Source organism: Zea mays, unplaced genomic scaffold (assembly GCF_902167145.1).
Source record: "Zea mays cultivar B73 unplaced genomic scaffold, Zm-B73-REFERENCE-NAM-5.0 scaffold_106, whole genome shotgun sequence".
Lineage (NCBI taxonomy): Eukaryota > Viridiplantae > Streptophyta > Magnoliopsida > Poales > Poaceae > Zea > Zea mays.
Window position 1 is genome coordinate 43,570 of NW_023366723.1, and position 17,678 is coordinate 61,247.

The window sequence follows — 17,678 nt, forward strand, 5'->3', positions numbered from 1 at the left end:
GCCTTGTAAGGCTTTTGTAGGATTAATCAAATTTTCTTTTTATCGTTCTATCTCAGAGTATCCATTCATTCGATCTTGCTATCCGCTCTCAATTGAATCCCTTCTCTGTTGTCGACAGGTGTGTCCGCATCAGGACCAGAATCACGGTCTAGTACCTCCGTACTCGCTCCTACTTTATTAATTAGGAAGTGAAGTAGCCCCGTCTTATTTTCTCGAAATGCGTAGATCAATGCTAATGATGTGATTACTGCCTGGATTCTTGTCAAGGGAAATAGAAAAACACGACTTTTGCCATATAGCGAGATGGACTTTTGACTACGGCAATCTACTGGACCGAGGGAAAACCTTCCTCCTTTGTCAACAGTGAGTAGAGGCAGGCTATTGGTTGGTTCGAATCAAGCTGTCTTTCTATCTCTGGCTCTGGAATTGACCTAGCATCTACAGACGTTCTGCCTGGAACATAGAATAACGTTCTTCCCTTTCCGATTCCGATCTTCACTAGGCGTGAGAACTCTTAGGTAAGCTGCAGAGCAGCAGAAGTGAGAATTGGATTGCTTTGGAACTCTCCAATAGCGTTTTCTTTGCTGGCTTCGTAATGGATTGAGGAGCCTATTTGCCTAAGCGAATCCCATTCACTGAGATAGCGCTGCGCTGGCTTTCAAATGGATCAAATCTTCCCCCTTTCTCTCGAGGTCAAATCAGCTATCATCCAAACGGGGTTTCTGACGAAGATGCTTTCTTTCGTATCGGTCGTATCAGGAAGTGAGAACAGAACTCTTATATTATACGAGTGATTTCTATTCTAGCTGGCACTTCTACTTCGGGTAACCTATTACAAGGAATGTTTTCCTGGCCCCACTAACTATGAAATTCTTCGATTCTCATCTCATAAGATCTGCCGGTTCGCGCCGCACTCTTGCTTGAAACTCTACTTTCGACTCTCTAGATGACCCTGACACAGAAGCCGATTCTTCTTTCGCTTTCAGAACTACTTTGGAGCAGCTACCACTGATTCCGGTGAGGTTGGAGGTGCGAACTCAATAAAATAATTGGAGTTGGCCATCGGAAAGTTCTATTTGGCAAGCAGATAGGACAGTCAAGGTGCCGGGATACGATTGCAAGGTACCAACAGCAGCTTCTGTTCGTGGATACGCCGGTGGAAGGTCAGCAGTGCCAGTCAAGGGGTTCTCGTCCTTTGGGCAAGCTTTGTTGAGATGTTCGTGGAGCAGTCTTTCGTTTCAGGAAGCAGGTCAAGCATCGGATTAAAGTAGCGGGGGAGATTTGAGAAATCGATTTGCAGAACAGGACGGAATAGGCATTCTAGAGAATAGCCCCGCTTTTCTTATGCATATGCATGTGCCAGACTTTCTCTTTTAAGAAAAACCCTTTTTCTCTTTCTTTTCCTTCCTCCGAACAAGTCATCTTCCTCATCCGAATGAGAATTTACTGATTGCCAAACCACCTAATTATCTCTATGAAGGACGCATGCTCACACATAATGGGAATTGCATATCCTTGGGTTTTTTGGAGAAGAGTCGCAACTCGAAAGAGCCAAGAAGGGGAGAGAGAGGATGCGCTAAAATAAGGTAGACCGGACGGGAGAGAGAAGCGCCATACTCGCATTAGAGAATCAAGTCAGGAGAGGGAAGTAGACGACAATCATGAAATCGATATGCGGGAGAATACACAAAAGATAGGCAATATACTCCACCTAGTCGTTCTGTTTCGAAAGTAGGAGAAGCTATCACTTTCACTCAAGTCACTCTAAGTCTAAGGAAGGGTTATAGCCATATCTGTTTAAGGATCTGTCTTAAATGAGACCTAATCCCAGCCCCCTTTTGAACATACATTGTTGGATTCTTCTTCTAATGATTGGGAGAACCCACGCCACACTAATGAATGACCTCTTTAGATTAGAAGAAATAGAGGAACATGCGTCTTCGAACGATGCAGTCTCACTACGACCTGGAAATTCTCTTATTCCCCTATCCAAAAAGGGAGTCATGATGCCAATGAACCCCAACCCTGCCACACGCGAAACACACAGCGATCTAAATGCAAAGAAGATATGATATATATGGGCTTTTGGATTTTCAAAGAAAGCATGTTGTTGTTCTCCGAACTCTTCCCTCGAAGAACTTTCGATATTCGCGCGCCCTCATCCACGTCTTAAATATTGGAATAAACCAGCGCATTGATTTTCTATTTATCATAACTTGGGCTTACCACTGGGAATTCACCATTTCTCCATACAATACAGCTTTGAACTTCACTGAAATTACAAATCGATTCCTGGCTCGAGTAGAGTCTATGACATCAAATGAAAAGAGAATCCTAGGTTGTTTCATAGGCAAGACAATCAAAGCTCTTTTATTCTATGAATTATACCTCATTGGGTCTGAATCTGTTCTGTAGACTAGCCCCGTCAATCCTTTGCTAAATAGTCTTTCTTCAGTCGCCGATGTCACCTTTGGTACCGGAAATCCTATATGACCATCGTTGCTGCGAATGGTTCTCTTGGGGCGGCCCACCTAGAACTAACTCCCTTGAGTCCTTGACTACATGAAATGGGGGGTCTGACTGGCAGGAAAAGAATCGAATGGACGGAAGAGCACTGTAGCAGAGCATAGAGATCCGAAGCAATGCATTCAGCAAGATATCATGGATTGTCGCGAAAAGCTAGGATGGAAACTGGTTATTGGCTATGGCCCAAGCTATTGTCTTGCAGTGGAGGCGAAGCAAGCATACTCATCATTGAGGTCCCACCTGTCTTTGTTCTGCCTTCCTATATGCTTTTCACAGTCTCGTGAGGGAAGCTTGGCAAGCTAGCAAATGCTGGGTGGGGAGGAGATATCGGCGATCAAGAAACATATAGCCGGTTAGGTGTGACTTATGTGCAGAGTGCCTTAGTTCAATAAACTACAGCAGAAAAGCTCATTTCTTCCAGCATCATTTCTTCTGTAATTAGATTAGAATGGAAGCACAAAATTCACTGTGCTAGCATGGTACTGTCACAAATCAGTGCTGTGAATTTCTTTGTACTACGGAGTGGAGTGCTTTAATCCACTCGATTCCCTTGGGGAAGCAGAGGAGTATTCAGTGCAACTGTACCCGCAACCGAGCTATCTGAAATTGCTAACTCACCTCTGTCTCTTGATACGACTATTATTGAGGGGAGGGAGAGTCCATTCATTTGCCCATCCTGGATAACGGGTAGAGATCCTAGCGGTGAATAATAAGAAGCCTTTGGATTTCATCTAAGCTGTTGACTCCCAGTATGGGATGGGAAGACTGTGCCTATCTATGGCCTCTCTTTGTTAACGCCTTAACCTCGTTGCAGGTATTCCGTAAAATGAAGTCATCTATTATTAGGTAGCAATTCAGGAGCCTTTCCTGTACTTGAAGGCGGATTAGCAAGGGAATGAATCTGATGAAGCTGTTCCTCCGCTAGAATAAGGGGGGCATGATCGCTGATGCAGAAAATCTCTCCCGGGGTGAGACCCAATAACGAAAATCCATGAAGCAGTGAAAATATAGCCTGGTTAGAGTGCCCTCCCTCTCCTTTAATTTGTCATAGTTTGTTTGATTTATCAATGCGAAGAGTGAATCAAAAAATTGAACTAGTGCGCTAAGTACGTTGCTACAGACCGGAATGGAGAATGGCAATAGCATTTGGAAGGGAGTGTTTCTATTTCAATAATTAGACAACAGCCGTCAGTCAAAATACTGATATCCCCCTCGTTCACTTAAGTGGTAAGAAATGCTTTAGGTGAACATGCATGCAGCAATAATTATGTCTTATTCAATTGTTATTGATTCCTACTCCGTACTTGACTATGAGATAGAGGAAGGATCTTATAATTGCTTATATAAGCGAATTCAAAATTCTAAGACATAGGTTTCATTATGCGGGGCGTAGCGAAAGCATTCAACCTTCTAGGACTAAGCCTAAGGCCTATGGTCCCTCAAAAAAGAGAGATCAATCGTTCCTTACTTTACTGCAAGAAAGAACACATTGAAAGCTACAAGCCCTTACACCAGGGATGAAGTAGCTGCTTCGATAGGACCAGGGACACTACCAGACTGAGTTGAGTCTGACACTAGGGAACTTGGATTCATAGTACGTGCTCTACGCGATACACAGACAGATAGAATAGCCGGAGTACGGTAGGAATGGACTGCTGCCAAGCGAGTGGATTTATGAACGAGCCATTCATTTCATTTAAGTAGAACCGCCCCTTCTACGCCGCCTACTTACTTAATAATCAATTGCTCGAGCACTTATTTATCTTTATTTCAAGTAATTTACTGTCTGCTTCGACTGCCCTCAATTCATTGATTCGTATTGCTTTCACTACTCCTACTGATGACTTCGTGACTTTCCTCCTTCTAGGTGCTTCAAATCTACGTTATCAATACGGAAGAGGGCCACCTTACATGAAGCCCGCCCACCTTACGGGAATGGTAGTAGGGTTGTCGAACCGTCGTAGTGAGCGGGGTGTGTTGACAGCTTTCACACGGGCAGGACTACGTGTTAAAGTCGATGGCGAAGAAGAAGACAGGGCTTATCGGGAAGAGGGGGTAGTATGAGTAGGAGGTTTGATTGATTTCATTCCTGAGTCTTCTTTCTTGCATTCCATCGTTACTTGCGGTGCAATCTGGAAGTCTCAAAGCGAGAACTGATTTCACTTCTTCCACTGAATCCCAGGCTTGAGGGCTTCACCCATTTTATAACCCCGCGGTAAATTATTACTTTATCAGTTTCTGTGCTCATGAGAACTAACAACAGATCGTCACCAGCGTCTGCAAGTACACAAAGGAACTGCTGAGTTATGTAAAAGCCGGTTTCATCCCTTGGTCATTATGGGGCAGTGTCATAGTCTACACTGAGAACAGTGAATTTCATCTCAGGAACGAGATCTATAGTGGCAAGGCGGTAACCGCACAGCATAAAGAACTCCCTAAGAGCATGGAGTGAATATCCTACTCATCATCCTTGAATTAGTAGCCAGCCCAAGCATTGCCGTGTACTTTGCAATATCCGAATGTGGGTCCGTTCAGTTGGAACACGACTTCAAAGCCTTCTGACGAAGGTGGAGATAAGATTACCCGAATGATATAACGCGGATAAATAAAAGGAATGAAGTTGGGATCAGAAATTAGTTGCATTGGTGGTGTGGGTAACCAAAGCTGGGTGCGCGTAAAGATATTGGTAAGGACAATCTCATGCGTGGCATCTGATGCAGTGATAAGGAACTCATTTGAGGTGAGGAGATTTCCGAGTTGATCCAACTGTCCTATCTTTCAATTCGCTTATTGAATTTGTGGGCAAGGACGCATATCTTCAGCTGAGGAAATCTTCAGTGGGCTAAGAGATCCAGGGTTAATCCCTGATGTGGTCACATATAGAATATGAAAATATCAGGATGCTGCGGCGATTCCGCTAGAGCTTTTGAGCTGCATGAAGAAATGTCAAGTTGCTCCTCAGAAAATTAGTAGAATAGTTTCATTGGCCTTCGTCAATGGGACAAACGCTCCAGTGTATGCGTTACAGTTACTGGGAAGCTAGCATTTTTGCTTGTCATGGAATCAAGTCTATTTGTTCGAATGTTCTTTTTTTGGAAAAACCAACCACAAAAAAAGTCTCCCTTTCTCTTGGAGCAGAGCTTCATCATAAAAGTGGAGAGTCACAATGAGATTTAGTGGAATGGATATGAAGGGTATAAATATGCTATTTGCTGCTATTCCATCTATTTGTGCATCAAGTCCGAAGAAGATCTCAATCTATAATGAAGAAATGATAGTAGCTCGTTGTTTTATAGGCTTTCTCATATTAAGTCGGAAGAGTTTAGGTAAGACTTTCAAAGAAACTCTCGACGGGAGAATCGAGTCTATTCAGGAATCATTGCAGCAATTCTTCAATCCTAACGAAGTCATTCTGGAGGAATCCAATGAACAACAACGATTACTTAATCTACGGATCAGCTTGCGAATTTGCAGCACCGTAAAAGTAGTAGAATCATTACCAGCGGCACGCTGTGCGCCTAAGTGCGAAAAGACAGTGCAAGCTTTGTTATGCCGAAACCTAAATGTCAAGTCAGCAACACTTCTAAATGCCACTTCTTCCCGTCGCATCCGTCTTCAGGACGATATAGTCACAGGTTTTCACTTTTCAGTGAGTGAAAGATTAGTATCCGGGTCTACAACTTTGGTAGAAGCTTCTACCGTAGAACAAATTCGAGAGGCCTTCTTATTAGAACCCAGAGACCTAATTCGAGAAGGCTTTATAGTCCTCAGAAAGGTGAGGGTGGGGGGTATCCCCGGGACCTGTGGAGACGGGGTGGGCCTGTAGCTCTGAGGATTAGAGCACGTGGCTACGAACCACGGTGTCGGGGGTTCGAATCCACTTCTGAGCGGGCTGGCGGCTCCACCGGGAGCGAGCCTACTGAAGGAAAGTTTTATTGTTGAACTTCTTATCCAATATTTATCTTTTGTTTGGAAAAACCAAACCCACAATCTTTAAGTCTCCCTTTCTCTTTTGGGAGCAGAGCTTCAAAATCAATCAATCTTTTCCATGATCGAGTTTCTTCATTATGTGTACCAGACAGCGACGGATAATGCTAAGTTTTTTTCTATATTACTGAGTATAAGTGTCGTTGCCTCTATCTACCTACTACAAATACTCCGCAATTATGTGCGGATTCTAAAATTAGTGGAGGAAAATAATAGAAAAGAGGGTAAACTGTTGGGGCTCTGCGTGGTACATGAGTTTACCTACTCATGGAGAAGAGGAGTCACCCTAAGACCCATTCATTTTGGCTCGAAAGAGCAAAAGTGCGGAGTAAAAGAAAAAGAATCGGAAGGAGAAGTGTGATAAGCTTTGAATGGGATGGATAGTCAAGAAAAAAGGCACCTAATCTTTACCGTCTCCACTGAGATTTCAGACCAGAAAGGAGTAGACTCTAGTTTCAATTGCGTATAGAAAGAGATTCGTCTTGTAAGAGCGAGCAGGTTGAAGCGCTTAGGCTACTTCAGCTATATGCTTAACACATGCAAATCTAACGAAGTGCTCCTGGACGACTCTTTCTTTGAGATTCCGTAAGTAACCTAGTGCATGTGCCTTTGAAGAAAATGAAATGAAAGCTTTTGAAGCGAAGATTTTTTATAAATCATAGCCGGGAATCAATCATGGGCAGATGAAGTCCCCGTGCTGCTTTTCAAAATAAGGCAGAAATGCGTACAGGAAGGATGGGCTCCGGGTCACTCTCTTCACTGATGCTTCGAAGCTTCCACCTTTAACTCGTCAAAGCAAACCTACTGAATGTTGAATCTCGATCGATGTCAGAAACCAACCGTAGAAAGAGAGGTCGAAGCACCTGATCACTCGTTCAGCTCGTTTTTCGCTCGTGCCTGTATGAATTGCATCAGTCATTGTGTTTTGGCGGTGGAGAAGTACAGAAGTAAACAGTGTGTTAGTATTTAGTTGTGCGAAGCGTTGTTGACAAGACTTACTCAACTCACACCTGCTTCCGGTGACAACTACCACTCTCTTATGAATGGGAGGGTAGAGTACCAAGACATAGGGATTAGCCAGCGAAGGCGGTTTATTTAGTACCAAATATACGTATTTTGAATTCTTTTCAGTGATAAGGAAAACTGAAAAGCTTCTCAAACCAGAGTAGGAATTCGATCAATCGCTATCAATGCCAGGAGGCAGATCAAGATTCATGGGAACGAGAACCTTTTCCGAGAAGAGTCAAGCGAGGGATAGGATAGATGAATAGGTTTAAGCCTTTCTCCGCTTTTAGGGATTCATTTACAATTTCTAAGGCTTCGTTTTTCTCCGGCAAGCAGCTAGGGAAGCATTTATTCCCAAGCGATAGGGCTTATAGTTCAGATTGATGCCTTAGTCCACTCGGAAGATAGAACTAATAATGGAAAAAGATATGCTTAAGAACTCCAACAGTAAGTTGATCAGTTACTAATAGTATAGTTCGGTAGGGACGGGAGACAAAACTGCCACTGATGAGAAAGCGATAAGAAGCCTGAAAGCGATTCTTACACAAGATACGATGACAGGAAGATCAGGAATGGAACCGGAGAATATGAAATTGGCTCTCGACCCAGGCCTTGCTTTGTTTACCTGTCCTATCGTATCGAATAAGGTTTCCTAGCCTAGCCCATCACGGTGTCTGCTACCGAAAGAGAGAATAGGTCTAAGGGCAGCATCTACTCGTTCATCGCTTGCCTCACCTCGAAAGAGGCATGGCTTCTCTCTTCACTCACTCGCCTGTTCGCCTGCTTCAATAGCATGGAAGAAGGTGTTCTAAGAGCATAGTTTCACATATCTCTTGATCAATAATTCACTTATAGCTTATAGAAAGTAGAAAGACTCTTATTTCGAAGATCCATATCTAATCCCACTTCGTTCATAGCGACCGCACTTCCCATGCGCGCTCTACTCTTCACTCTTGCTCACCTCTCTTCTTCAACAAGGATTTGCCGTTCCTATCTGTTTTTCAAGGTAAAAGAAGGAGCCGGCCTGGGGCTGCTGTGCCCTTCCTAATGGTTTCATAGCTTTTGCGCGTATCGTAGGATTCGTACGTCTATAAAACGTAGTCCTCTATGGCTATTCCTGAATCGTGGGAAAAGGTATGCGTATACTTAAATTGAATTGATCGTCCGGGTATAGAAATGTGTTCAGTCTCCTTTCTCTTTTGGGAGCAGAGCTGAAAAAGATGGGAAATTCCAATCTTTATGCATAGACAACTACATCCTTGGGTAAAAGGTAGACTCAAAGAGCAGCTCACTAACACAACCTCGACGATTCAATAGCCACGGTCGGACATTGACTTTTTACACTCACTTATCTACATATTGGCAAGTAGCAAGTAATATATATGCTATGCTTAGTACTCGAAAATGAGCTTAGCTTAAAAATGGAATAGGTGTAAACGTCCAGGAAAAGATCTCTAGTTAACAAAACCAATCCTAGACCTAGCAGATAAGGCGGGTAAGAAGCATACTACGCACCCTTGATCCTTTCCCCTCGCTCTGAACCTGTGTCTGCCCTTTACCCTGCAGCCTGGAGGGGAACTTAGACTACTGGCACTTTAGATGGCCGGGCACTCCTTATTTGAACTCCAAAAAGCTGGAAAAAAGAGAAAATCTCGGATAGCCTAACGAGTTTTTTTGCCCTCGAAAAGGGAGCTACTATCCCTGCAGGATTTCCAGAAAACGGAATGTACCTAGGGAACCCTATTGATCAGATCAGAGACTGAACCTAGTGATCTTTCTCCTGCTGGCAAGCATCGATACCTGTCTCCTAAGGAATTGATCTTCTCTTTCATATACCAGGATAGGATATAACCTCGAAGGACTGCAATTGGAAGGAATTAGCACTCACCATAAGCAACCGCAGAGAAGGAAAATGACTGGCCTTAGACGGAGGAAAGAAAGAGGTAAAGATACTAGCTTTTAAGAATTACTGATTTTGGCTTGCCCAAGAGGTCAGATACTGATAAAGGTTATGGATAGTGAATAACTACTTAGGAATAGGCAAATACTCCGGATAGATAGGCAAGAACTATTCCTTATCCATAGTCAAATACAGCTTACGCATAGTTTACTACATCTCCAAAAGAGAACAGAGATAACTACTTAGACTGGCGCTATCAACTACTTGAACTCTATTACAGTCAAAATGGAAGAAGTAACTACTTATGATTATGACATACCTCTTTCAGTAGCATCTACTACTTCAGATATTATACTTTAGGCAAAAGGGATTTAGGAAACTAAAGGATAGTTATTGACAGTATAATACTCTAGAAAGGGAATATGCGCAGAGAAAAGGGTTTTTCTTTCGCCCAAGGCTTTCCTTAGATGACTAACTTGACTTTTCTTACTTAGACACTGGTGAAACTTCCTTTCCTAAACCTGCTTTCCTAAGCTTTTTTGAGAAACTCTAACTAGTCTTTTTTTTTCAAGGTATCTCCATAAGGTATCCTATCTATTACTACTGGTATTGTAAGAACTGCTAGGCCCTTTAGATCTATATCTATCTTACTATCGAAAAGTGCTTCTACTCCTAATAAGCAAATTCGCTATTTTCGTATCATTCCTTCCATGCTCAAGGGCTATTGGGCATTCTCCTAACAGTACTAGGGTATTTAATACCATGATAGAAGTATTAGGATTAAGACTAAAAAGAATACCATTCATACCGAACTATCAAGAATAAGGTGGATTGGCTAAGGAGGCGGAAGTTCCCAGAGAATAGGTCCCGGTCAATCCCAATCCCTCATTCTGAGAATAGTGAGAAAAGCAGTTACTTTATCGTCTAAATGTCGGAAAAAAGGATCCTATCCTCCAGCTGTCCTTCCCTGGAAAATCGAGTTCTTTTTCGTCGTCTGTATGAAATAGAAAAAGTAGTCTGAAGACAAAGGTCGAGGGACAGAAAATACTCCTCTAGGGAGCTCACCTATTGATTTTAGAAACCTATTTATTTTATAAATAAGTCTTGGTTCATAGTCATAGAAAGGATAAGCCTGGATTTCATGCTTCTTACTCACTCTTTCAATGCTATGTCTTTAAGAGATTGAGCTTTCCTATGTCAAGGACGAGATCTTGTGCCCTTCATCGATTGGAGCGGCATTTAATTTAATGCATGGACATGGAACTGTTCTAATCCCATCATACCTTGTGATACACATTTCTGGTAGGCGGGTAAAGATGCCAGGGCGGAACAAAAAGAGTAAAGGATTGGCAAGCAAGTATCAAGCAGAAGTGGTCCACTTTTGGCAATGTTGACTTGGGATGTTTCTTTCCGCTTTGCGAAAAAGGAGTCAGTCTATTATACGATTGATAGCAGTAGCAGCCACCAGTAGAAGTGGTTCATAGGTCAGCCGCTAAGCCTGGAAGTGAGAAGTTCTTTCTAGGCGAACTCTTTAGACTGGCTGGATAGCGAGCACTGGCATACGAGTCCGGGCTGCTGCTAGCGAAACAAAGTGCGAGGGATGCCTATAAAATTTATCCTAAAAGATCTTATTTGAGATAGGTCAGATTGGACTTAGTGGCCAACGTGCCGGGATGGTAGAGTCAATATGGGATGTGGAATTCCAGGAAACGTTCTTATCCGCGCTCACTGATAATGTGAACCTGGCCCTTAGTTTCCTCCAACTGATTCCAGTTTTTTTGAGCCTTTTGAAGTCAGTCCTTAATAGCTAAAAATGCTTTGTGGGTTACCTTGCTTTATTCGGATATGCTTCTTTTCGGACAGGAGGGGCTGATTGACATTCAGGCAATGGCACATGGATTCTATTGAGAAGGGCTGAGATGCGGCGCCTTGAATTAGGTCTCTAATGTAAAGTTAAGTAAAGTAAAAAAAACTCTTCTTTAGACCAGAGGATGGGTATGAATTTAGTTTCTTTAATCGGTCTAGCCTGGGAATGGTAATTGGCAATTTGCGGAGATTCTAAAAGGGTATGGTATAGGTCCGGGGGTCACTTTAATAGGGAGGTTGTAGCTGCTTTGGTGAAGGTGGCTCGTCATGGGTTGAGCCGGTCGATGTGCCGGGGCGGCTGATTATACCCTTGTTGGAATTGAGGAACATAACCCGGTGTGGGTTGGGAGGTGAAACACAGTCGATCTTATGATGATCCAATCAATTGAAAAGTGATACGCTTTCTTGGTTTGGTAAAAGCGTTCTTAAGTTTCCGTTTTTAGACGTACATCACGATATCTTTTTCTTCCTCATTCTTTCTTCGTTAGGTTCAAGTCTGACGAGAATAAAGAGAGAATCCCATTCTACATGTCAATACCGACAACAATGAAATTTATAGTAAGAGGAAAATCCGTCGACTTTCTATTCAAAATCGTGAGGGTTCAAGTCAAGTCCCTCTATCCCCAATAAAAAGCCCATTTTACTTCCTAACTATACTATACTATTGTACCAACCTCTATTTTTCATTAATGGTTCAAACAAGATTCACTATCTTTCTTATTCTACTCTTTCACAAACGGATCCGAACTTACTTCTTTGGATCTTATCCCATTCATACAAATGAACATATTATAGTATAGTATAGGCAAGTAATCCCTATTATTAAGTAAGTCATTATCATTATCCTGACATTTACTAAGTCCAATTTTAGAATACTTTTTTCTTTTTTAGTCCCACATAGATACAAGTACGTACTCTACTAGGATGATGCACAAGAAATGGTCAGGATAGCTCAGTTGGTAGAGCAGAGGACTGAAAATCCTCGTGTCACCAGTTCAAATCTGGTTCCTGGCACAGAAAAAAGGATCTACCGAATAGGTATTGATACAAATTACTCGAGATGGATTGGGATACATATTCTAGAATAATATAGAAGGAGTATTATTTTTTAATCTAAATCTAAATCTAAGTAGATAAATCTCTAAATAGAGACACTTCTTTTTCTTTAGGGTCAAAATCTCGGGTTATTTTCTTTTAATAGAGTTGTATCTCTCTGACCAATTACAAGGATAGAGGTGGGGATACCACAATCGGGTAGATACAACTAAACTCATGGAAAATCCCAATAAATCCATAAATAGAACAACTGAAAAGATACAAAACATGGCAAACACTCCATACTCCTCATGGTCGGATTATTCTTCAAGGTCGGACTTACCCAAAACTACAGCAATATCAAACATATGTTGCAAACTGATGAAGAGAGCATTCTTAACAGCTTTGCTAAAATCAACATGTATAAGCAATCTTTACTTGCTAAGAAGCTGTGCGATAGAGTTTTCCATAATGAATATAAAGTATTACCACAAATGGAATACACCAATGAGACTGCTTTCAGTTACTATACTATATAGATAGACCTATATGGAGTCTCGAATGTATATGATTTGATAGAAGAGTTTCATGAATTGCCTCATGTTTTAACATGCTGCGGTCAAACCCTTATTTACGACGGTGAGATATTATCTCAAAAAAATACAAACATTCGTTTAGTAGCTAAAAATGCATGGGAGAGGTTAGGAGATCTTAGAGACGATCCAATAAGAGATCCTGTTATTGATACTATATATGAAGGGGCAGACTATCCCCATAATGAGTTTTTATCACGAAAACTGAAGTGGGCCGAGGATTGAAAGGTATTTTGTTGGATACAATACAGTATTTTCTAGTGCTATAACGCAAGTTAGAACTTGCACTTTTAACAAATCAAACAATAAGTTTGTCTGGGGTATGTTTAATATCCTTGTATTAATGGGGATAGGAGTTGTAGTTTGGTACAGGTATGTTCAGTGTGATAACCCTTTTATTATCCCCCAAGAAATAGCTCACCCATTGGCAAATTTGAATGCTTTTAAGAACCCAGAAGCCGTTATTAATGGTTACAAGAGGGTGACTTTCTTGATCAATAAAGACATAGTGAATACTGTTCTTATCTTAGTACATTTATGAATGATCCAACCTTTCCTTTACGGAGGTTTTTAACGTTAACCAAGCCGAGAACATGGATAATAATGTTGCTATGAAGCGAGTGTCGGCACTGCCATCATGGTAGCAAGCTTTATAGCTACCAATGCGTTGGTTTTACCAACCCCATAAGATGTTTGGTAGAATACAATAATGATTATTCATATAGGGTTCCATGCAGATTCAACAATGACTGTTTCCCTTATTCTTTTACAGTAAGAATTTAGAAGAGGATTTACAAGCGTATTCTAATAAATTGAGCACACATTTCGTTGAACGGTTGGTTTCCTGTATAGTGAGTTCGAGTCTAGGTTACTGTACCTAAGATGGATTATATAGCCTAAGTCGGGGAACAGCTGAGTAGATATTAGCTTTAACCATAGCATCCTTGTGCATCAAATGGGTAGCAGTTTCATACTGTGACCCTTTATAGCTATAAATTCGTAGTGGTAGGCCGCGGGCTTTCCTGTTAATCAACCCCCGAACTAGGTGTGTTATCGAAAAGTAATCTCTGTCTGGGTTAGACCCTTTTGGAGTAAGAGAATGTATAGTCGAGGAAGACAAAACAGAAGTGGTGAAAGCTGACAAACTAAAACCGTTAAATAGTTTACTTCTTTTATTAAGGAAAGACGATGTCAACTGTTAGCTATGAATGTTTAAGGCAATCAGGTTGAAGGGATAAATGTTCAACCTCAGGTAATACTTTCTGTGGAAAGCAGTTGAGATTGTGATAAAGGTTGAGTAGTCATTGGTTGGAGGGATTCCAGTCTTTTAAGGATAAAGAATTCAGCTATTTCATTTCTAGGAGGCATTTCTATTTAGATTTCAAATAAAACCCTAACCTAAAGGCAGACTAAGACTAAATACTCCCCTCCCACCATTAAGTGAGATATTTGCCAACCCATTCTTTATTAATCCCCGCCGCCCCCCTTGTCCTGTCCTGGGGGCTCCCCGGCCGGGGAGGCAAAGGGGATTGCTATCGTCACCCTTTCTCCCGGAAAAGAGAAAAAGTGACTAACTTTTTTTCTTTTCGGTTGGTTGGTCCAAAGAACGAGAGTCAGCTTCCTTAAGTCCGTTCTTCCTCAGTAGCTCAGTGGTAGAGCGGTCGGCTGTTAACTGACTGGTCGTAGGTTCGAATCCTACTTGGGGAGATTTGATTCATTCTGAATTCGAATTGATAGTTATCGCTTTTCTGACCCTGTCCTTCTCCTTTTTCTTTTCTAAAGACGCAGCAGAATCGTCAAACGGGACATAAAAAGTGGGAAGTTGATTGTAGGATTTCTATTCCTCACTCTCGTATAGGTGAACTTGGTTCGTTCAATGAAAAGGATCCACTGGGAATGAATGGGAAGACTGGGGTAGTATCTTCATTAGCCGGAAGGAATTAGTCTCCACTAGCGTAATTCGAAGAACGAACAAGAAAAGGCGTCACTGTTTAGGTAGGAGGATGGATGGATGTGGTCCAATGGCTAAAGCTCTGCCAGCTTCTTGTAGACTGGCAGTCTCCGAGAGGAACCTTAACCCCCCGGGGGGAGGCCGGGTGGGATGGTATACTTTTTTTTCGCCACAAGTGGGAACTCAGTCCTTGGTAAGACACAAGGGGGGAAGGAAGATCTTCACTCATTCATTTTCATTAAGTGCCTGCGGTGAGACGCGACCCACAACAAACGAAGGGGGTGGAGGGAGACCGAAGAAGGAACAATTGTCTTGAATGCTACGCTGGGATCAGCAGCTTCCAGTGAAGACAAAATGAGTCGGGCAGGAAGAGGAAGATCGTGCGGGGAAAACGGGGTTCGAACCCGCGACTTCTGGCGTGACAGACCAGCACTCTAACCAACTGAGCTATTTCCCCCTTTCGTAACTACTGTCGATTCAACAGTCACCTACCGGTTACCTTTGTAACTATACCAAAACCAAAGTAGCTGTACAACAGAATGCCCTTCGCCTTTAGTACTTTTTTTTTCTTTTGACGACAAAGAAATGGCTCTGCTCGCTTAGACTCGGGGCTCCGCGCTCTATCAGCTATCAGTTAGTTGGCGCTACGCGCGACTTCAGTTGACAAAAGCGAACAAGATAGCGCTAGCGCCCGCGGAGAACTTTCGTTTGTTCGCCTTCTAAAAGGCCTACTGACCTGCCGGTGAAAAGCCGGTTACAAAATAAATAATAAGACGTAGGTAGTGCAAAAGTACCAAAACAACTGAAGCCTACATCCCACTACGTCTGGGTTCCCCCTTCCTATGAACCTTGAGTCAGAGGTCTTACCTTGAGTCAATAGGTAGGGTCAACTATACCAAACCAAAGTGGAAGGGCCACTATCTAAGCTATTAGTGGGCTGGTTTGAACTATTGATTTACTGAATCGAGTGAAGCTGTGTTGCGTAACAAGACTATAGGTCGCCAAGGCCTAGAAGTACAAGTGGTCGCCCTAACGGCCACTCTCAAACTCACTACTTGAGTGACGAAAGTCACTTAGCTTCTTTAATAGGGCTTGCCCTCCGGGGCCCCGGGAAGAGGAAGAAGGAGATAGAGCAAAGGGTCTCCTCTTTCTGTCCGCTCTTCCCGGCATGTAGAGATCCGATTGGGCTTATAGTTTAATTGGTTGAAACGTACCGCTCATAACGGTGATATTGTAGGTTCGAGCCCTACTAAGCCCATCTGACCTGCTTAATCAATGACTCCGGTAGTCACCTGAACCACTCTCTCGGATAGCCCACAGCCTCTCTTCTGGATGCGAAAGAAGATTCGATCAACGTACAAGGTTTGCCTTCTTGTGATGTGAGAAGGAGGGTTCTTAATTGTGTTCTCAGTGCAAAAGGAGTCTGGTTCAGTGAGTCTGAAGAGAGAGAAGATCAGTAGAGCAGTTCGGGGCTTTGGGATTTGCCTGATCGACCCCTACCAGTGTATTAAATGAAGATTGACATTCGTATGTACAATTTACCGGTTCTTCCTCCCGAATTGAGACCCATTGTTTATAGGTCTGGGGATAAAGTAAAGTATCGTAAAGTTAAGTTAAGTATCGTAAAGTAGTTGACAAAGCAAGTAGGAATAGGTCATGTCACAGATAGGCAAGTATAGAAGCAGGAGAAGCTGATAGACATTTGTGAATAGCAAGGCCAAGCTGTATACATATAAGCATTTTAAGGAGTTGTTTGTTGGCATATGGTTTGTTGTCACCACGGGATGCTTATTGTTGAGAAACATAAAAAAGGTAGGCATATTGTTCAGTTCACGTTTAGGTCAGTATAGAAGTAAAGCACGAGATAGGTGTTTACAAGCTAGCTAGGGTTTCTAATAGGTATAAAAGGGTAAGCTAATAACCAAGTAGTAGGGATAGGTCAACGCAAGTCACGGGTAGCCAAGAGAGACGTATTTAAGACTTTTAGTTCCAGGATAGGCAGTCATGTCAAGTAAAGTATAGCTTAGATAGTTCCTATAGAAGTATAGCTAGCCAAGTGACTAGGTTTAGCGGAGATAGAAATAGCGGGCGAGATATCAGGAGACAGGACTAGGACTTTGAACGAAGCAGGAATCTTGTCCTTTCTTTCCGCCCACCCAACTATAATAAGAGTTAGAAAGCTCAATCCAAGACATGAAAGCGGATAACCAAGGTAGTGTAGTCATTGGTTGGAGGGATTCGCCTACTGGTGGGAGGCTGGGAAAACATATTCAATCTCGTAGTGAGGAATGCATTTGAAGAGGGATGAAGGAGAGTTTCTGATTGAACTCCACCACACTGTTTGAATTAGAACTGGTTGCGGTTGCAGTTTGGGAAGGAGAGAAACCATTGCTCCTAGGTTTAGGGCTCAAGAGGGCACAATTTTCTTTTATGGTGGTATTCTTTTCTTTTCCTCTTACCTCCCGCTCCGTGGATCTGTGCTACAGCTCTACCTAGGATGACCTTCTATTATCATGTTATGTCCCTCAGCTCCCCATGTGGAGTCACAACCTACGTGCTATATCTGGAACATGAAAAGTGGTTTTCTAGAGCAGATTAGAATTTCTTCACCGTATCGTATGAGGTAGTACTAGCTTTCATCTCATCTGATGTTCGCCTAGTCCTAAGCAGCAACAAAGATTAGATAATCTGTAATATTGAAAATGGAAAGAGAAGGGATGCAAGGGTATCCCTTCTCTTTCTTTTTTTCTTCTGCTAATCCGGCTTGGCTTGGCCCTGCTCTTTACTGAACTTCAACAACAACCTGATCCCTATC

The 17,678-nt window shown here is 42.4% G+C and overlaps 2 protein-coding genes and 4 non-coding genes across 7 annotated transcripts in view; 5 read left to right on the forward strand and 1 right to left on the reverse strand.

Annotated features, from left to right (window-relative positions):
- The window catches only part of LOC118473677 (ATP synthase protein MI25), a 22,072-nt gene extending 15,603 nt beyond the window's left edge, over positions 1 to 6,469 (forward strand). The window contains exon 1 of the mRNA XM_035963616.1: positions 1 to 6,469. This exon is cut by the window's left edge and continues 15,603 nt beyond it. Coding sequence (XP_035819509.1) covers positions 5,693 to 6,352 — 660 coding nt within the window. The 5' untranslated portion in view covers positions 1 to 5,692 and the 3' untranslated portion in view covers positions 6,353 to 6,469.
- LOC118473676 (ribosomal protein S3, mitochondrial) overlaps positions 1 to 17,678 on the forward strand; it is a 48,912-nt gene that overhangs the window by 19,776 nt on the left and 11,458 nt on the right. For both annotated transcript variants that reach the window (XM_035963615.1, XM_035963614.1), the window contains one exon: positions 1 to 17,678. This exon is cut by the window's left edge; it is cut by the window's right edge and continues 11,458 nt beyond it. The gene's annotated coding sequence lies outside the window, so the exon portion shown is untranslated.
- TRNAF-GAA (transfer RNA phenylalanine (anticodon GAA)) lies at positions 12,226 to 12,298 on the forward strand. Its single transcript has one exon. It is a non-coding gene; the product is annotated as a tRNA-Phe (tRNA).
- TRNAN-GUU (transfer RNA asparagine (anticodon GUU)) lies at positions 14,548 to 14,619 on the forward strand. The gene has a single exon. It is a non-coding gene; the product is annotated as a tRNA-Asn (tRNA).
- On the reverse strand, positions 15,247 to 15,320 carry TRNAD-GUC (transfer RNA aspartic acid (anticodon GUC)). The gene has a single exon. It is a non-coding gene; the product is annotated as a tRNA-Asp (tRNA).
- Positions 16,048 to 16,121, forward strand: TRNAM-CAU (transfer RNA methionine (anticodon CAU)). Its single transcript has one exon. It is a non-coding gene; the product is annotated as a tRNA-Met (tRNA).